This window comes from Theropithecus gelada, chromosome 6 (assembly GCF_003255815.1).
Source record: "Theropithecus gelada isolate Dixy chromosome 6, Tgel_1.0, whole genome shotgun sequence".
In the NCBI taxonomy this organism is placed as follows: domain Eukaryota; kingdom Metazoa; phylum Chordata; class Mammalia; order Primates; family Cercopithecidae; genus Theropithecus; species Theropithecus gelada.
In genome coordinates, this window is record NC_037673.1 from 176,560,224 (window position 1) to 176,579,583 (window position 19,360).

Sequence of the window (19,360 nt, forward strand, 5' to 3'; positions counted from 1 at the left end):
TCCTCCTCCTGGATACAGGGTGTGTGCCTCAGTGATGAAACGCCCTAAGGTTCAGGGGGTGAGCCAGAACCAAGGAACAGGCCCCAGCAAAAACCTCACTCCCTCAAGACTCTGACCACGTGGACGCCTGCGTGAGTAGCCCTGGCCCCTGTGATACCACCAGGCTGCTCTGCTGAGCGGGGTGGACGGGGCTCTCCTTCCGTTCTCTGGGGGACACCTTCCCTTCCAAACTGGACAGGATGAGCTGCTGACCCTGCAGAGTGCTCTGGGGAGAAGCAGCACCACTGCACTTTCTGCGGATGGTGGGGGTGCCTGCCCATCCCGCCCAGTTACACTGCCTCGGAGAACCACTGATCTGCAGTGGGTAGGGGGCACCAAGCAGGCTGGTGCTACTCTCCTGTGGCCTGGCTTCCACCAGGATTAACCGCAGAGGGACCCGTCAAGTGTCAAGGCTTAGTGCCTGCTAATAAGCTCCCAGTAACTGCTCTGATGTATTTGGTCCTATCTAACATTAGGCTTGGCACGAACTTACACGATGCCACAGGATGTCTTGGGTTGGGGGGTCCGGCTGACTTCAGAAATCACTCTCTATGCTGCACACCCTCCCTTGGCATGTCCAGGTTGGGGCTTCAGGGGGTTGTAACCAGACCAGGACTCACCTAGAGTGGGGGACCCCCTGGAAGGCCCAGGTTATATCTTAGACTCCGGCCTGCCCTTGGAGGCCTGGGAGGAGACAGGGATTAGATCCTCTCTCCCACTCCACGCCTACTGCATCCCACTGCAGGGGACCCGGCGCCCTGGGACTGACCACAGACCCCTGAGGGCAGCCACCAGGAGGTGCAGACCTACCAGTCTTTCCCCCATGAGAGGGGGCAAGGGTGTCATTTAAAAGAATCACGCGTGGAGAACCATCCTGGGGCCCCAAGCAAGTGACACAGACCTGTGAGCTGGCCTGAGGGGGTGACTGGGCGAACAGGAGAGCCTGAAACCCACCAAGGACAACAGTTGCAGCGACCTTGGGCCTCTGCCAATCCGTGGTGCTCCAACTCGCCATCAGCTCAGTGTTTCCAGATCCTCCAGTTTTTCAAGGGATGCCAGAAGTCTGGACTTTTATGCACAGTGATTCTCAATTTTTAAAAACATGAAGCAGGCCGGGCGCGGTGGCTCAAGCCTGTAATCCCAGCACTTTGGGAGGCCGAGACAGGCAGATCACGAGGTCAGGAGATTGAGACCATCCTGGCTAACACGCTGAAACCCTGTCTCTACTAAAAAATACAAAAACCTAGCCGGGCGAGGTGGCGGGCGCCTGTAGTCCCAGCTACTCAGGAGGCTGAGGCAGGAGAATGGCGGGAACCCGGGAGGCGGAGCTTGCAGTGAGCCGAGATCCGGCCACTGTGCTCCAGCCTGGGCAACAGAGCGAGACTCCGTCTCAAAAAAAAAAAAACAAAACATGAATCAAGGTGAGTTGAGGGCTCTCCACCTGGGAAGAGCCCTTGGCTTCCGGCTGCAGCCCCTACTTCTCCAAACCCTAAGCCCCTGGCGCTGAGGTTTCCTGCTGGGGCCCACCGTGCATCAGGCACCCATCAGGACCAGCATAGCCCCTGCCCTTACCCGGACCATTCCGCGGGGAAGAGATGGGTTTAGCTGCATAAGGACAGAACCCATCCTTCCCTGAAGGGCACAGCCTTCTGCAACATTTCCGTCGCTTGGGGAGGAAGAGTGCCCAGACCCCTCAGTTCCTCACGCGGCCTCGTCCCACTCATGGGCTGGGTTCCAAGGAGCCAGCAGCTCTCCTGGTTAAGTGCCACGGTTTTCCTGTGCAATCCTGGGAGGCCAGCACCGCCCTGGACCAGGCTGCCTGCCTCCTGACTGAGGTCCAGGCCACTGGCGGATCTCTGGGAGAGGGGTCATCCGCATTCTCTTGGGAAGACGAAGCAGGCTGAGAAGTCAGAGGTGGGCGTGGAACCTGCTTTGGCGGGCACTGGCCCTGACACAGCTCAGGGTGAGGCGGAACTGTGGGAACGGGAAAGCATGCCACGTACCGTTGCCTTTGTCCGAGCGCTGGGGGTGGCTATTGACAGCACTGGGGACCCCGTGGGTGGCCCAGCGCGTGTGGGCAATGCCGAAGTGTGTCTCAAACTCCACTTTTAAGTCCATGCTGTCTTGTTCTAAATGAAAGGAAAATCAGTTTGCCACACTTGAACCACAAGCCTTGGCCCAGGACTGTGAGGGTAACCTGGTGTCATTACCAAGTCACATCACCCACACCGACGGCACCTCCCCGCCGGCTCCCACCCCGGGAGTCCACGCAGGCCCACAAACCGCCCGTGCTGAGGATTATTTACTACTTGTCTGTAGCTTAGCTCTCTTCTTCACAGAAATAAACTTGCTTTAAAAAGAAAATGATATATCCCTACCATAAACAGAAAAGCAGTATCATTTGCCAGAATTAAAATAACTACTGTATATAACTATTAACACTTAAAAAAATTATCCCCGTGCTGCCGCCACCTAAAATAAACCATCCCACACCCTGCGAAGCCCGGTTTTACTGCATGGGCTTAACCCTCCTTCTGTGTATCTGAGCCGGGACAAGTGAAAATCTCCAGTGTCCGACGCTGTTGGAATACAGTCCTAGAAAGCGGCGGGTGCTGCACTGGCTCCTCCCGCTCCGAGGCCCTCCACTTACTGTAGAGCTCTTCATCGAGAGCCTTGACTTTGCCCCTTTTCTTGACCAGCTGAATGTATCTTTCTTTGACGTCATCATTATTCCCATCGATTGCCACACCTGTGATGTAGACGTTATTTGTTATATTGGAACTTAAGCTTTTTCTCACACACTTGGCACAGGTGCTCCACAGGGCCAGGGCTGCGTGCCCCGGGCTGTCCGTTTACGGCGGGTTGGAGAGCTGGACAGTTTTCAGGAAATCTACTTTGAAAGAGGCTTAACAGCAAGTGGGGAAGCTCCTGCCTCCTCCCGGGCCACAGCTGCCCCCAGCCCCGCTCCTGCCCAGGGTGAGCCCCTCGGGACGCTTCCCCACTGCAGGTGCTACCAGGCCCTCGGCTGAGGGCAATGGGCCCAAGCAGGGCATTCATCCCAAGGGCTCCCCACATTGTGACATTTTCGTTGCATTTCCACTGCGTTAGTCAGTGTTTCTCCCATCCTCTATCGTAAGAGTCAACGGGGATCTAAAATAATCGGGATCCCCCTTTCTCCTCGGGCTGCATAATTAAACAGGGTCAACAGACTAAACATCCACCTCTGTAGTGAGTGGAGGCCTGAACTCTGAGACAGCCACCTGGTGCAGCGCTGTGTAGCCACTTAGAAACCTACTTAGAAAGACTTTAGGATCGGCCGGGCACGGTGGCTCACACCTATAATCCCAGCACTTTGGGAGGCCAAAGCAGGTGGATCACGAGGTCAAGAGATCAAGACCATCCTGGCCAACATGGTGAAACCCCAATTCTACTAAAAGTACAAAAATTAGCCAGGTGTGGTGGTGGGCACCCATAATCCCAGCTATTTGGGAGGCTGAGGCAGGAGAATCACTTGAACCCGCGAGGTGGAGCTTGCAGTGAGCCGAGATAGCGTCACTGCACTCCAGCCTGGGTGACAGAGCGAGACTCCATCTCAAAAAAAAAAAAAAAAAAAGAATGAAAGAGTTTAGGATCATAGAAATGCTAAGTGAAAAGAGAAGAAAATAAAATTACAAAATTGCATATTTTTTGTAAATATGCAAATATTGACGTACAACACCTCTTCCCCTTTCCACCACAGACCACCCCAACAGACAAGAGCGACCAGAGCGGGGACCCAACGACTGGGGGTCGGGTCCTTGTTTAAGGCAGGCACCTCACTGAGGTAGGCCTGGCAAGCGCAAAGCTGTGTACACTCAGCGTTTACACTTGATGAGCTTGGAGGCCCACATGCCCCCAGGAAACCATCACCGCAGTCTATGCCATCAACCTATCACCTCCGAGCGTCTCCTCCTGCCCTCTTTATGTATTGCTTTGTGTGTGATAAGAGGACTTAGCACACGCTCTACCCTCTTGGCTGGGCTCGCTGGCTCACACCTATAATCTCAGTGCCTTGGGAGGCAGAGGCAGGAGGATCACTTGAGGCTACGCCGGGCAACACAGTGAGACCTCATCTCTACAAAATCAAAAAATTAACCGGGTGTGCGCCTGTAGTCCCAGCTGCTGAGGCGGCTGAGGGTCGCCTGAGCCCAGGAGTCTGAGACTGCAGGGAGCCAATTTCTTGGAACTGTACTCCAGCCTGAGCGATAAAAATAAAAAACTACCCTTTTGGCAAATTTGTATGTGCACAATACAGTGTCGTTCAGGTCCGTCACCGCGCGCTGCAGGGCAGCTGTCCTGGACGTACTCACGCGGCGTGACTGCGGCTTCGTACCCTCTCTGCTTCCTGATGGGGGACTTCTGATGAAGGGAGTTTTCTGGGGTTTTCTACCCTTGTTCCTTCCTTCTATTTGTCTACGGTTTTCTAATTTCTTTAACGGACAAGTGTTATTTTTATATTGAAAAGAGATGTTAAAAAGTAGCAGAAAAATGCCCAGGTTGTACACCCCCCTGCAGAGGACATGGGTGAGCCCAGAGCAGCGGAGCCCCGTCCCCAGCCACGAGGCGGGCGGCTGCAGACCCACCTGCCGAGTCATAGCCTCTGTACTCCAGCCGCTGCAGGCCCTTGATGAGGGTTTCAAAGATCTCCTTCCTGGTCCGGGGGACTCTGTAGTTCATGTAGGCAAAGATTCCTGTTCCAAGAGAAAAAAAAATGGCGCATTCATAAAATACTCAGCTCGTGTTTGGAAGAAGACGCTTGTGGGGATGCACCAAGGTGGCATCACAAAGCGCTCCCAGGGGCTTGTGGAGGTGGGTGTGCCCCTCCCCGGGCACAGCTGAAGAACAGCGCGCCCCTTCTTCCCCCTGTAACCCCCAGAAAGTCTATGTCACGTGTCTCGGGCTGGCAGTTTCACTGCGGAGAACTCATCCTATGCTGTACTTGCAGGAGGCAGCTTTCAGTGTGGCAACGTCCATAAGAGAAAAGGCAGCCATGAAACTCAACCACCTTGGGACATCCCGAAGTCCCCACCTCCACGCACTCCCCGGTTTGCCGCGCACACACCTAGGAGTGCCACAGGAAGTGACAGCAGCCCCTGGGGCAGATGGGATGGGCGCCGGGGACTTTGCTTCCACAGTCCCCTTCTCCGTAAGGCTGGAGCTTGGCCTTAAATAAGCACTACGTGAGCCCGGGAGCGGTGGCTCACGCCTGTCATCCCAGCACTTTGGGAGGCCGAGATGAGCGGATCACCTGAGGTCAGGAGTTCGAGACCAGCCTGGCCAACATGGTGAAACCCCATCTCTACTAAAAATGCAAAAATTAGCCAGGCGTGGTGGTGTGTGCCTCTAATCCCAGCTACTCGGGAGGCTGAGGCAGGAAAATTGCTTGAACCAGGGAGCTGGAGGTTGCAGTGAGCTGAGATCGTGCCACAGCACTCCAGTCTGGCAACAGAGCTAGACTCTGTCTCAAAATTTAAAAAGCACTACTTTTACGACAGCAAGAACAAAACCATCTCATGCCCCTTGGCCCCTGCAGAATCCTTATGTTCAAGGTAGGCCTGAGTCAAGAAGATTTTGTTCCACTTGACTTTCTGTATTCGTATTTCAAGATAGTATTTTTCCAGATAGAAAGTTAGCCGTTGTGGTGTTGGTTCCGCCTTCCAGATTCCTGCACTCCTCATTTGTGATGACAGATCCTTGATCTCCTCTCTCCTGCCCTGTGCACGCCCCATTCCCATCCCGTCATCGCTCTGTCCTTTCATCCTCTCTCCCACCACTTAGGAAAACCTGCCCACCTCAAAGCTCAGCTCCAGCCCCCGCCCTGGGCGGGTGTGCTCCTGGCTCTGGCCACCTCAGTGCTCTCACATCATGGGATACCCATAGTCCCCACCGAGGGCACAGGCTGGTGCTTCTATCTTTGTGTTCCTCACTGTGTGTTGGCACCCAGTCCTGTTCACATGTGGAGCAGAATATGTGATGAGTGTGTATCCACATCCACAGAGGGAGGCAACAGTGCGGGTCATAGAAACGTCACTGGGTTTCAGGCATATTCACAGTAACTGTCCTAGTCGGCTTGGGCTGCTGTAACAAAATACCACAGACGGCCTGGGTTATAAGCCACAGACATCTATTCTCACAGCTCTGGAGGCTGAGAAGTCCAAGATCAAGGTGCCGGCAGACTCAGTGTCTGGTGAGGACCCATTCCTCACAGTGACTTCTCATTTCAACCTCATATGGTGGAAGGGGCGGGGGTCTCTCTGGAGGTTTTATTTTTTTGAGATGGAGTCTCGCTCTGTGGCCCAGGCTGGAGTGCAGTGATGCGATGTCGGCTCACTGCAAGCTCCGCCTCCTGGCTTCACACCATTCTCCTGCCTCAGCCTCCCGAGTAGCTGGGACTACAGGCGCCCGCCACTACGCCCAGCTAATATTTTTTGTATTTTTAGTAGAGATGGGGTTTCACGGTGTTAGCCAGGATGGTCTTGATCTCCTGACCTTGTGATCCACCCTCCTTGGTCTCCCAAAGTGCTGGGATGACAGGTGTGAGCCCCCGCGCCCGGCCCCGCAGTTTTTAATTAAGGGCACTCCTCCCATTTGTGAGGCCCCTGTCCCCATGACCCATTCACCTCCCCAAGGCCCCACCTAGTGACATCGCCATGCAGGTGAGGATTTCAGCAGACAATGACGGGGGAACACAAACTCTCAGACCACAAAGGCAACTCGCCTTACCGAGAACGCCCTGTGTGCCGGGCACTGGGCCACCAGGTCCCAAACAGCCTCTGAGGCTAGTCCATGGCCCTCCTCTTAACTTCTGGACCAGAGCCACAGGGGAGCCTGTGACTCGTCCACAGCTAGAGTGGAACCAAGAATCCCCAACTCAGGACTTAAACATTCCTACCCACTGGCCAGTGCCCTGGGATGGAGGCCACGAGGGTTACAAGAAGGTTTATTTTCCCAACTATGTTTTGCTGGGATGAGAGAAAGATCTGATCAGGATTGAAATGTTTCCAGAGGTGAACCTCAGAGAGGACAACCTGCCCACAGATAACAGAGAGTTGACCGTGATTATACACGAAACCACCTGGAACATCTCTGGTCGTTGAAAGATCAGATTCATGTCAATACGCTACATCTGAATAAATGATTAAACCTCAATGAAATCAATGTTATATTCCTGAACTGTGAGCGAGGTCCCATCATATAAACTTCATTAATCTACAAACAGTCAAAAATAGGCAATAAAATTAAAGAGTACTATAAATTATACTTAACATGCTTCCTGAAAGCTACTGTATACAGAATATGTTTGCACACATGTACTAAGGTAGGGGATTTATACATAAAAATATGTACACTGTGCTTTCTGAGCAGTTATAGGCGTTTTCTTTTAAAATCTGCCAAGGGCAATTTTCTCGGTAGGCTATTTCTGTCCTCCTTGCCGTCTTTAGGTCAGGTGAGAGGAGCTGAATGTAAGGGCTGTGTGTGCAGTTCAGGCCCTTCTCCGGCAGGGCCGAAGTGCCCCCAGCGAGGGCTGCACAGGGCTGCTGCTGCTATTTATGGTTCCAGAGGCTCACACGACAGCCCCCAAACCTCTGGGCATGGGAGGTACTTTTGTCACCTTAGTTTTTAAAAAGATAGTTATTTTTTGATGTGGTTTCACTGTCTCCCCACCCAAATCTCATCTTGAATTGCAGCTCCTACAATTCCCCCATGCTAGGAGGTAACTGAATCATGGGGGCGGATCTTTCCCATGCTGTTCTCGTGAGAGTGAGTAAGTCTCACGAGATCCGATGGTTTTATAAAGGGGAGCTTCCCTGCACAAACTCTCTTCTCTTGTCTGCCGCCACGTGAGAGGTGCCTTTCACCTTCGTCATGACTGTGAGGCCTCCCCAGCCATGTGGAACTGTGAGTCCATTAAACATTTTTCTTTTGTAAATTGCCCAGTCTTGGGCATGTCTTTAACAGCAGCATGAAAATGGAGTAATACATCTTTGAATGTCAATTAAAAATTTTTAACAGTTTTCTTGAGATATAAGTCATGTACCATAGCATACTCCCATCTAAAGCATGCAGTTCAGTGGTTTAGTATATTCAGAGTTGTGCAATTATCACTATTCATGTTTAAGTGAAATCTTTTTTCCTTTTTGAGACAGGGTCTCGCTCTGTTGCCTAGGCTGGAGTGCAGTGGTGTGATCTCAGCTCACTGCAACCTCGAACTCCCAGGCCCAAGCTATCCCCACAGCCTTGGCCTCACAAAGTGCTGGGATTACAGGCATAAGCCACAGTGCCCAGCCTTGGTGAAATTTTCATAACATTAATTATTCTAAAAACAACCAGAGGCCGGCACAGTGGCTCATGCCTGTAATCCTAGCACTTTGGGAGGCCAAGCCGGGCAGATCACGAGGTCAGGAGTTCGAGACCAGCCTGGCCAACATGATGAAACCCTGTCTGAACTAAAAAAATTAAAAAATTAGCTGGGTGTGGTGGTGCACACCTGTAATCCCAGCTACTCAGGAGGCTGAGGCAGGAGAATCTCTTGAACTCGGGAGGCAGTGGTTGCAGTGAGCTGAGATCGCGCCACTGCACTCCAGCCTGGGTGACAGAGAGAGACTCCATCTCAAAAACAAAAACCAAAAAAGAAAGAAAGAAAGAAACAAACAAACAAACAAACAACCAGAAAATTCCCTGTGGGGACATGGTCCAAATCTGGTCAACGTAAAGACCACAGTTAAGCGAGGGAGGGAACAACTCAATAAAATCTTTGTTGGAGTCTTTTACACTAAACTTTCCTGGCATCCTGGGCTGGGAACGTTCTAGAATTATACCTGTACCCCCCTAAGGGAAGCAGACATCACAGATGACACAAAGGTTCAGAAATGTACCCACTGCCAACTCTGAAAAGGTTTTGCATCTGAGTGATATTCCCGAGTGCTTCATGAGTCAGCTCTGCATCTCCCCCCTGCAGCTCCCCTGCCTCCCAGCCAGGCTTCACTCCTGCACGCACGTCAGGCGAGAACGTTCGGCAGGCTCCGCAAGGCGCCTCTGACTTTCGGACCCACGACAGCCTCCTGGACAGCAGCAGGGGTGTAAGGGGTCCTTGTCCTCAGGACCACCAGCTGGGTCCGTACCCAGGCACAGCATGGCAGTTCACTGCAGTGAGAAAACTTGCCAAGGAGTGGCTTTCACCATCTTTGCACAAGAACGCATAAATCTCATTTTCCCCACAAGCCCTCTTGCATAGTGACATCTCTTCAGTCGTTTCTTTCAAGAAGGAAGCTCTGTTTCTTTCCTTTTGTAGCTCATCCTCTTGGCTGGATCCTCCCTGCACTCTACTGCACTCAAGTGAATAAAACAGCATTCACACTGTGCTCTGATTTTTTAAAAATAAAACACAAAATAAAATGAAGCTCCTTTCCCAGGAATTTCTCCTGCTGTTTACATCAGAATTCCCTTTTGGAATTCCTTCCATCCATAAATAAGAGCTACGATGAGAATCCATTTTTTAAAACCTATGAGGTCGGTAAAGATCAAACAGTTTGACAGTGAGAGTTTAAATCTGCATACTCTCTTTGGAAGGCAATTTGGCAATCTCTCAAAATTAAAAAAGTACACATCTGTGGACCAGAGCCGTTGGGCTTCTAGGAAGGTATCCAGCGGACGTCTTCACAGAGATGTGTGTGCACACATGTGAGGATGGCTGCTCAGGGCTCTTGTGGTTGTCGAAGACTAGCGACAGCCTGATGTCTGGCAGGGGCCGGGCAAGAGACAGTGCAGCCACACAGCAGGGCCTTTTGGAGGCAGCTCTCAACAGAGCAAGGGAAAGCTGGCATTCTCTTCGAAGGCAATGTACATCTCCAAGATGTGTCAAGGGGAAAAGAAGCTTGCAGAACATGAGTAAATTATGCAAGGGTTGGGGGAGGAGCATGGAGCATTTCTAGAAGGGCACCCGCCCAGAGGGCCGTCCGTGGTAGCCTCTGAGGTCACTGGACGTCGAGCAGAAACTTCCTTTCCACTGCGCGAGTCCTCTTTAGACGGTTAAGACGTTTCACCGTGTGCCAGTATAATACGTGACATGTGCCCCTACGTGAATGAGGTGGTGGAGAGAACATCATCATTATCTAGATGCCAGATAATGTCTAAATAGGCCAAGACTTCATTCCATCCACCAGGAGATGTCCTAGCCAAGGCCTGAGGGTTGACATGGACCAGCTGTTTGGACAGTGGTGTACACGACACAGACCTGCCTGGTTCACCCTGATTTCCTGTGGCACAGGCATTCCGGTGAGGGGGACCCGAGAGCTTCTGGGGACAGGAGGAGTGATCATGCAGCACCTGGGACCCTGGCCAGGCCGGGCCTCTGTCTGGTTCTGCTTTCCACCAGTGCTCTAACCCTCCTGGCATGTCCGAAGCACCAGGACCACAACGGCCCTTTCCTCTGCAGGGGACGCCAGCCCTGACCTGGCCAGGCCCTCTTGCCCGTCGACCTCTCCAGCGGGGCCGGGCTCACCTGACTTAGCTGGTCCCCAGTTCCACTCCCCTGAAGAACAACAGCCATACGAGGGCTATAAGAAGGGGCGACCTGAGCACATGCCCCAGCCTTAAAAACACCAGCCCAGGGCCACCCGCCTGGGTTGGCTTCCTCCCTACCACTGCCATTCACCAGCCAAGGCACAGCCAGAAGCACAGAGGCCATGGCCAGTGCTGGAACCCACCTCGAACCCCAGCTCCACCCCTTGATTTTGGTGCAGCCTCCAGCAAGTTACTGAACGTTCGGACCTCAGTTTCCCTGTCAGTGAAACAAGGGTGATGGCTACAATAGTGCCTGCCACAGGGCAAGGAGCTTGAGAAGTTATCCCTTGAGAGATCATCATTCAATAAAACCAAGGGGGAAATAGTACCATTTACTGTCATTTCATCTTGGCCTTCTGCCTGGGGAAATAATGGTTAAACCAAATGTGTTACTTGGCTGTGGCTTGATAAAGATTTAATTCATCTGTAAATAGTTCTCAGGCCCACGAGGCCGCATTGCTGTACTGGGTGCTGCAAGCTACCGGGATGGACCCATCAGGGGGCCTCACTGAGGGCTCCAGAGAAGGACAGGGATGCACAGGGACCTCCCAAGCCCGCAGAGAAGGTGGGAAAGGGCTTCCCGCTGGGGTGGGAGTAGACAGCTCTTTGCAAAGCTGGCTCTTGCTAGCTCTTTGCAAAGGTGGTTCTGACCCATTCTGCAGGTTTTAGCAGACAGGTTCCCTATGCGAGCCTTTCCCGCCGCCTTTTCCAGCCACACAGCCCTGGTTTTTCGACGCAGCACTTGCTTCCTTGTGTTTTTCTTCGGCTCCCTGATGGATTGTAACCTTCTGGAGGATGGGACCACATCTGTCTCATCCATTGCTGAGTCCTGAGCACCTGGCCCGGGGCCTGGCACATCTTAGGTGCTCAATAAATCCATGTTGAGTGAACGAATAAATGAACAGGTGGAGGAATGCCAGAGAAGGTAGCCTTTGCGCTGGGCCTGAGACAGCCACCCTCCGCCAAGCACAAGCAGCTCTGCTCGCTGCGACCCACAGCAAGGACAAGAGAGACACAAAGGCAGTGTCCCCTTACCATGGGAGCACGGCGCCACCAGAGCTCTCAGTTAACCCCAAGACATTCAAACACAGAGGCTTACGTCCCCCCGCACAACAGCCCCAGCCCCATGCACTGTGAGGATCCCAGAACCGGCATAAGGATAGCCTTCTAATCAAACGAGCCAGGACCTAGGGAAGGCCCCCAGCACCCTGCTGCGTGGCCTGCAGGGTAGACCACCATCTACAGGGGCTCCCCACATGCCAACCCTTCCCAAACCTCACCTCCTCTAATCCTCACGACATCGTGTGCCAAGAAACTGTGGTTCCCAGGGATAGAGATGGCATCTCAGGCTCCACCTCCAAAGACTTGAGTAGTTCACAGCCAGGTCTGCCTGACTGCAAGCCTGGGCTCACCACTTCTACCCCCACCCCCCCCCACAATCAGCACAGAAACCTACCCCAAGGAGAGAGACATAGCTCACACAGAGGGTCCCTGGCTTCGGGGGAGATGCCCGCCTAGCACCAGATGGGTCCAGGACAGGTGCAGCCCCCTGAGAGCCAAACCCCACCACAGGACAGTCCAGCTTCCAACTCCACCTTTTTTTTCCTATTCGGCCCCCTCCCCACGAGGGTCTCGGTGACCACGCAAGGCACGTTCCAGCTACGTCCCTCTCTCGTCCTCTCTGCCCCGGGGGACCACCACCTGAAGTCAAGCCCTCCTGCTGTCTGGCCTGAGCCCGCCTTGCTTCCCATGCCATCCTGTAGTGTCCGCCCTCTGGGTCCCACTCCCGCAGGGTGCCCTCAGCCCAGTGCATGCGCCCTTCGAGTCCCCAGGCCTATGCACATGTGATGCCTCCTCCAACCCCCTACCCCAAATGAAGATCTTTCCCTCCTCTGAACCCCTTTTCCATCTTTCCGCCCCCTTTCCAAGGCCTCTGTCGCTTCCTGCCTTGATCTACTGCTCTTTCCCGGCCTCCACTCCCAGGGCTGCCCGTGGCGTAGGCATCACCGGCAGGCGACAGGATTTTAAGTGAGCTGAGAATGGGACAGCAAATGACACCAAACTTCTTTGGGGGAAAGTCCTCCCCTTTCTGTTACTCTTCTTAGCTTGGAAATCTCCTCGCAGAACTGAGAGGGAACAGACATCAGGCCTAGCAAACCTGGGAGCAGTCTTATTTCTCACACTGAACTGACAGGGGATGGACTCAGCCAGGTGGCGGATGCTGAGCGCCCAGAGGGGCTGGGCAGGGAGGGGCCTTCGGGTTCCCAGGAGCCTGCAGAAGGTTGGGATTGAGAGGCCAGGAGAGCTGAAGGCAGGAGGGCCTGAAAATCAGGCTTCATGGAAAGTCCGAGATACAGGAGCCTGGAGTTCTTTTTAAATAAAGGGAGCACTTTGCAACCTCTGCAAAGATGGCCCTGGGCCAAGCATCCTTCCCACCGGCAGGAGAGCCCAGGTGGCTTGGAGAAAGGCCCGGTCTGGGGGCAGAGGCTGCCCTGGCCCCACCACCCAGCTTGGTCATGTCCCCTGTGGTCACCCACCCAGAGCTTCCAGACAGTCTTTCAGGGCCCTATCCTCAAAACTGATAGACAAAATGAACCGGGAAAGGTCCCAAAGGGAGAGGGATGGAGAAAAACTCAAGGGGATTCCAGAAGGACTTGTCATGAGCCCTCCGAGAGGAGACTGTAGACCCTTTGGCCCAGCTCACTGCTATGACCTGGGGCTTCCAGCACTTCCTCTGTACAAGGCCCGAGAGATCACACAGGAAGTCAGGAGCAAAGACACCACGAAGGAGCACACGGGCAGGGGCCTCTGAAGCTCAGGGTTCAACCCCCAAGTGACAGATAACGACAATGACCAGCGCAGGGAGGTGACATTCCCTGGACACCCAGCCAGAAGGTCAGCCGCACCAGGGCACTGAATTCCTGGGATTTTCTTTACACCCCCCGGAGTGCTGAGGGCGGGGGGCGGGGGGGCTCGTGGGGGGGTGGAGGGTGGGGGGGTGGTGGTGGAGGGAGGAAGGGTTTGCGGCCTGGCGGGGTGGGAAAGACTCCACTTCGCAGCAGCCAGGTTGGGCCCATGTTCTGATTCTGGTGATGCTGTTTTGGAAAATCTCTCCAACTTTCCAAGCACAGGCTTCCCAACGAAAGCCCAGCCCTCACTGCGAGTGAGGAGACCGTTCCAGGGAGAGGCCCAGCCAGTGCCCCACACAGGAGAGGCTGGCTCTGGGGAGCTATGTCACCACCCACCCAGGCCGGGACTCTCCCCTCAGAGAGTCTGTCTTTCTCCCTCCATCTGGTGCTTCTCAGAACTGAAGGGACTGACCTTTACAGTCCATGAGCCTCCTAGAGATTAGATAATATCCCAGGTCCCAAACTGCATTACTTCCTGTCTCCACAGAAGAGTATGGCCAAGTTGAACGTGTGCCTCAATGAGTCTCATGAAATTCCCGAGCGTGTGCACGTGTGTGCCTAGGCCTGCCTGTGTGTTTTGGGGGAAGAGGGACAGGTCCACTCTCCTGGGTGAGGCCCACAGGTGTGGGGAGTCCCCTGGGCCTTGGGCTAGGGCTGCTGAGAAGCTGTGGCCTCTCTGACCATCCAGCCCTCATTCTCATACACTAGGAAAAGTCACTTGGTGAGGTGGGGATGCCAATTCCTGCCACCTCCTCGCAGAAACAAGATCAAAGCTGGAGGTGCTGTGCATGCATGTGATCCCACGCCAGGCTCTTTCAGAAAGGCAGAGGAACCTGCGGGCCTGGCGGGGGCCCTGAGCAGACCCAGCACCTGGCTCAGGGTGAAAAGGGGACTTGGCTCCCCTGGAGACAGCCCTAGCCTGCCCCAGGCCTCTTCCAGACCCCAGGGGTTAAAGTAACCTCACCATTGGAATCCATGAGATAACAGACTCCGCTTCCTGCGGTCACCCGGACAGGACATTTCTTTTTTTTTTTTCTTTTTTTGAGACAGAGTCTTGCTCTGTCACCAGGCTGGAGTGCAGTGGTGCGATCTCGGCTCACTGCAACCTCTGCCTCCCGGGTTCAAGCAATTCTCCTGCCTCAGCCTCCCAAGTAGCCGGGACTACAGATGTGCGCCACCACACCTGGCTAATTTTTTGTATTTTAGTAGACATGGGGTTGGTCAGGATGGTCTCGATCTCCTGACCTCATGATCCGCCTGCCTTGGCCTCTGGAAGTGCTGGGATTACATGCATGAGTCCCTGTGCGCAGCCATTTCTATTTTTTAATAGAAAAGTTGCTAGTGTCCCTTTCATTCTTACAGTTTCACCAAAAACAAAGGGGGAAGTGACATATACTCTAAAATTTAATTAAAAGAAAAAAAAAACTTAAGAAAAGAAGGGGACAGGTACAGTGGCTCATGCCTGTAATCCCAGCACTTTGGTAGGCCAAAGTGGGAGGATGGCTTGAGCCCAGGAGTTCAAGGATGCAGTGAGCCATGACTGCCCCACCGCATCCCAGCCTGGGTAACAGAGTGAGACTCTGCCTCTAAAAATAAAAATAAAATACCTAAATAGTTCAGTTGTTTTATTGTGGAATTCATTTTAAAAATTTTCTCTCAAACATATAATCTCAAATTAATCTCTCTTAATAAACTAATTTTGCTAGATACAAAAATAATCTCTCAATTGAAAAGCACTGTTTACTGACGCTACACCATAAAGATATAAAAAGAAGGTTTTTCTGAACTTGGGAAACTCCTGAGGAGACAGTGGACGGCTGCAGCCAGCACAGAGCCTGGAGCAACACAGCCACAAGCCAAGGAATGTGGCAGCCCCAGGAGCTGGGAGAGGCTGGCGACGGATTCTCCCTGGAGCCTCTGGAGGAGGCACAGCCCTGGAGGTACCTTGATCTGGCCGGGTAGAACCGATTCTGGACCTGTGGCCTCCGGTACTGTGAGAGAATACATTTCTGTTGTTTCAAATCAGCAAGTCTGCGGTCATGTGTTACAGCAGCCCGTGGAGACCACCGCACCAACCAGGACAAAAGATGGTGACGTCAAGGCAAGGGCTTCACCCTCTGGCAGGAACTAAAGATTCTTCAACTCTTCACAGTGATTGTGGTTTTTTTCTTTTTTCTCCCTCACGGATTACTCAGTGCAGTATGGGACGCACAGGGACGGTTTACAAATTCGCGGATGGGAAGCACAAATCCTTCCTGCCAAATCCCCAGGCATCCCTGGTCCCTGCTGCCATGCCCTGGCTCATGCTGTGCCCCAGTCCGGCGTGCCCGCCACCGCCTCCTCTCTGCAGGGCTTGTGCTTGTGTCTGGGCCCTTGTGGCACTGCCCCAGGTCCCTCCCTTTCTTCCTAGGAAAGTCAGCTCCTGCCTCTGTTGTGCAGAGTCCCATCAGTGAGTGAAGCAGCTGGGAAGGACTGGGAGAACAGAGGAGTTTGCGTCCATCACCCAAGGGGTCACCCAGGCCCTATCTGGAAATAAGGACTCAGGGTTGCTCATCTTCAGATTTTATCAAGAGAAGCCAAAACTCCCACCTACGTATGTGAAATCCCCCAGTTTTGTACGTTGGTAACTAACATAGGAAAAGGTTAAAACTCCGTGACCCAAACAAAAAGATGTCTGCCTTCCCGGTTCCGCCAGTACTCCACCAGGCTGTAGCCCGTGCTCAAGGTCCTCCCTCCACAGCAGCACTGCCCCAATCGGCATCCCGTCCCTACTGGTGACCAGTCTCTGGACTGGCCCTGTGGCTCACCTGCCCCTTCTTTGAGGGGAGGACCACACCCATGAGATCTTCGAGTCCCCCAAGGCCTGGAAAACACAGGGCATTTCCACTAGTGGCTGAATGAAAAAGGAAGGAAAGGAGACAGAGAGGGAGGAAATATTGTAAATTTTCTGGTGCAGAAAGTCAGCAAAATGCCAGCAACTTTCAGAGTGTCATTTCAGCTAAATTCTCAGTGCACTGAACGTTTTTGAGAATCATCTGCTGTTTGCGGAGGATCAACTACTGCCGAGTCCTGGCTTCCCGTGAAAGAAGCAGCAGGATAAAGGACAGCAAGACATAATCTCAGCGGTGTCATCGCCAAGTGATAAGGAAGGGCCGTAGGTCTCCGCCCCTGTGGGAACGGCCCAAAGGATCTGAGACCCGAGGACTGCTCAGACGCCAGGTGCGCACAGACTTGGCAGGGCCTCAGCCTCCCCAGCGTAAAGTGAAGAGCTTATCTGGTTCTTTCTAGGAGCATCTTCACGATTCTTGCAGTATCCTTGTACTAACAGCATAATCACTACTTTTTTTTTTCTGTAGAAATTGATTAAATTTTCAAAAATTTAAATGAATTCATGCCAAAACAAAACAACCATAAAAGGAAAATCAGTATCACTTGTCATACATACTCAGACCATCATTCCCCCAAAACAGACCAATGTATTCAATTCTAGCCAGCTGCTACTGCCTGCTCTGAGCCAGGAATGGCTTCCCCTGTGCAAAGGATACTTAGCAAGTGTCAGAGATGTTAAGGACACATTAGCACCAAGTTGAAACTTTCTCCTGATGTTCTTGAAAAGGAAATAAGTTTCTCATGCAGGGATTCCACGACTTCCTGCTGAGCTGTGCCCTCCCCACTTCCCCCACCCTGCCCCCAGGCCCAGATCAGCAAATCTGGTAATTCTGAGAAGGCACCTAACCCAGCACACACTCTTTGATTCTGGCTCCGAGTGGGCATCCCCATGGACCCCCGCCACTCCTGAGCCCTGGGTGTCCTTTGGGGACCTCAAGCTCCTTCTCACATACAACCACAAGTCAGTACCAGAAGATCTGAGGATACAGGTGGTCACACCCCAAGCTCAACCTTTCCCTAGGAGACAACGTGTGTGTGACCCTTTAAGAAGCAGAACAAACACGCTTGTGATGTTGTGAGCTGGAGGAGGTAGAGCCCCCCCCAAAGCTCACAGAGACTTGGGAAAAAGCCAGATGCCAGTAGAAAGGAGGATGACAGGCAAGGGTGGCAGTGGGGGCAGAGGAGCATTCAAAAAGGAAGGGGAAGGAGAGCCTCTGGTGCCGGGGGGCAGACCCTCCTGGTTCAAGGGTCTCCTGCACAAGTCTGGTTCCAAGGCCACCAGCTTTGGTCAAGGGTCTTGAATGCCACACTGGGAGGTTTGGAACCCCCAGGGCTTGGACATCTGGCAAAACTGCCACCTTTGCCTCATCTCTGTCCCCAGAAACACCCACAGGTGGCTCTACACATGGCGAATGGCGTCTGGCAGTACGAGATTTTAGCCGAGGGCTCAGGAATTTCAACGGATGCCCGTTCAGCCAGGGTGAGGCTGCAACCCGAAGCAGGCTGCCCGCTCCGCCGTAGGTCGTTCCCTTCTGCTGAGCGGCGGCCTCCCAAACAAGGCCTGCACAGACCTCGGCCAGGCTCACCGCGGGCGCACCCCACCCCGGCCCTCAGCAAAGGCAGAGAGAGGCCTTTCATGGCTTCAGAAGTTCCTGCAGGTCCCCCAGCCACAGGCGGCTGGAATGGGTAACTGAATCCTACTCAAGGAAAAAAAAAAAAAGCACAGTGACCTTTTGTCCCAGCAGAAGTTCCCGGCTCTCTCCCGGCCAGCGGAGGCGGCCCAGCCAGGAGAGTAAAGAATTGCAGATGTGCGCTCCGTTCCGGGCCGCGGCCGCCCTCCCCACGGTCCCGCAGCCACGCAGGACAGCGCCCGACCGCCGCGGGAATCGGACGCCCGGCCCCGCTCCCCGCCCCGGACTCCGTCCAGTAGCTTCGGGCCGAGGCTCCGGCAGCGGCTGCCTCTTCCCCGCGCAAAGAGGGGGCAACACGGCACCAACCCTTCCAGGCACCAGACGTTCCTTTGGGGTCGCGAGGAGGACGCGCAGGCCCTGCTGAGCGCGCTGACGCCGCGGGGGCGACCCGGCGGGCTGGGGGGACGGCGGGGCGGGGTCGCCTGTCCTCCCCTCGGTGGGCGCGGCGGGCTGACCGGGATGGGCGCCCCGCACCCGGGATGCGCCGGCTGCCCGTGGCCGCCTCTGTGGGCGACTGGAGGAGTGGAGGCCAGCGGCCTCGGTGGGCACGGGGTGGGGACCCCTCCGTTACGGGGTCCAGGCCGGACCCGACCACGTCCCTCCCCTCCGTGGGCAGCGGGCCTCGGTCCCCTCACTATGTCCGAGACCGGGAGTCGGGTTGGGCATCCCCCGCCCACACCTCCGAGACAGCCACTCGGGAACGCGGCTGAGGGGCAGCAGGCCCGGCCGACCACAGCCCCTCGGTGCGGCCCGGGCAGCTCGGCGCCCCCAGCCAGGTCCCCGGCGGCTGCTCGCGGGCGGAGGCTGCGGCGCCGGGACCCGCGGGCGGCGCGGAGGAGGCGGGTCGGGCGGGCGCGGCACTCACCGCACATCGTGGCTGCTTCTCGGGTTCCTCCGCGGCTCCGGGGCGCTGCCTGTTCGGACGCTGGGGCGAGTCCGTGGGCTCCGTGCGCTCCGCGGGCTCCAGCTCCCGCCGCACGGCCGCCAGCGCTTATAACCCGGAGCCCTCCGAGGGGGGCGGGGACGGGGGCGGGGCATGGGCGGGGCCGGGGGCGGCGCCTCCCCGCCTGCCTGCTCCCATTGGCCCCCGGTTGTCGTGACAACGGCGGGACCCGGCCCCCAGGAGCCAGGGAGGGGCGGAGGGGCGGCTCCCGGGCGCGGGTCAGGCCCGTAAGGCGAGGGCGCCGGGCGCAGGTCCCGGAGGGGGCTTAGGGCCACCGGCCGCCGGAG

At 54.7% G+C, this 19,360-nt stretch overlaps 1 protein-coding gene across 2 annotated transcripts in view; it reads right to left on the reverse strand.

Moving 5' to 3' along the window:
- The window catches only part of GFPT2 (glutamine-fructose-6-phosphate transaminase 2), a 53,767-nt gene extending 34,626 nt beyond the window's left edge, over positions 1–19,141 (reverse strand). The window contains exons 1-4 of one of the 2 annotated variants that reach the window (XM_025389020.1): positions 18,996–19,141; positions 4,662–4,769; positions 2,690–2,788; positions 2,043–2,168 (exon numbers count right to left, since the gene is read on the reverse strand). In XM_025389020.1, coding sequence (XP_025244805.1) covers positions 2,043–2,168; positions 2,690–2,788; positions 4,662–4,769; positions 18,996–19,002 — 340 coding nt within the window. In that variant the 5' untranslated portion in view covers positions 19,003–19,141. Of the gene's footprint in view, positions 1–2,042; positions 2,169–2,689; positions 2,789–4,661; positions 4,770–18,169; positions 18,695–18,995 lie in introns of those variants that run through there. The other variant, XM_025389021.1, reaches the window with a different exon arrangement.
- Positions 19,142–19,360: the final 219 nt, after the last annotated feature.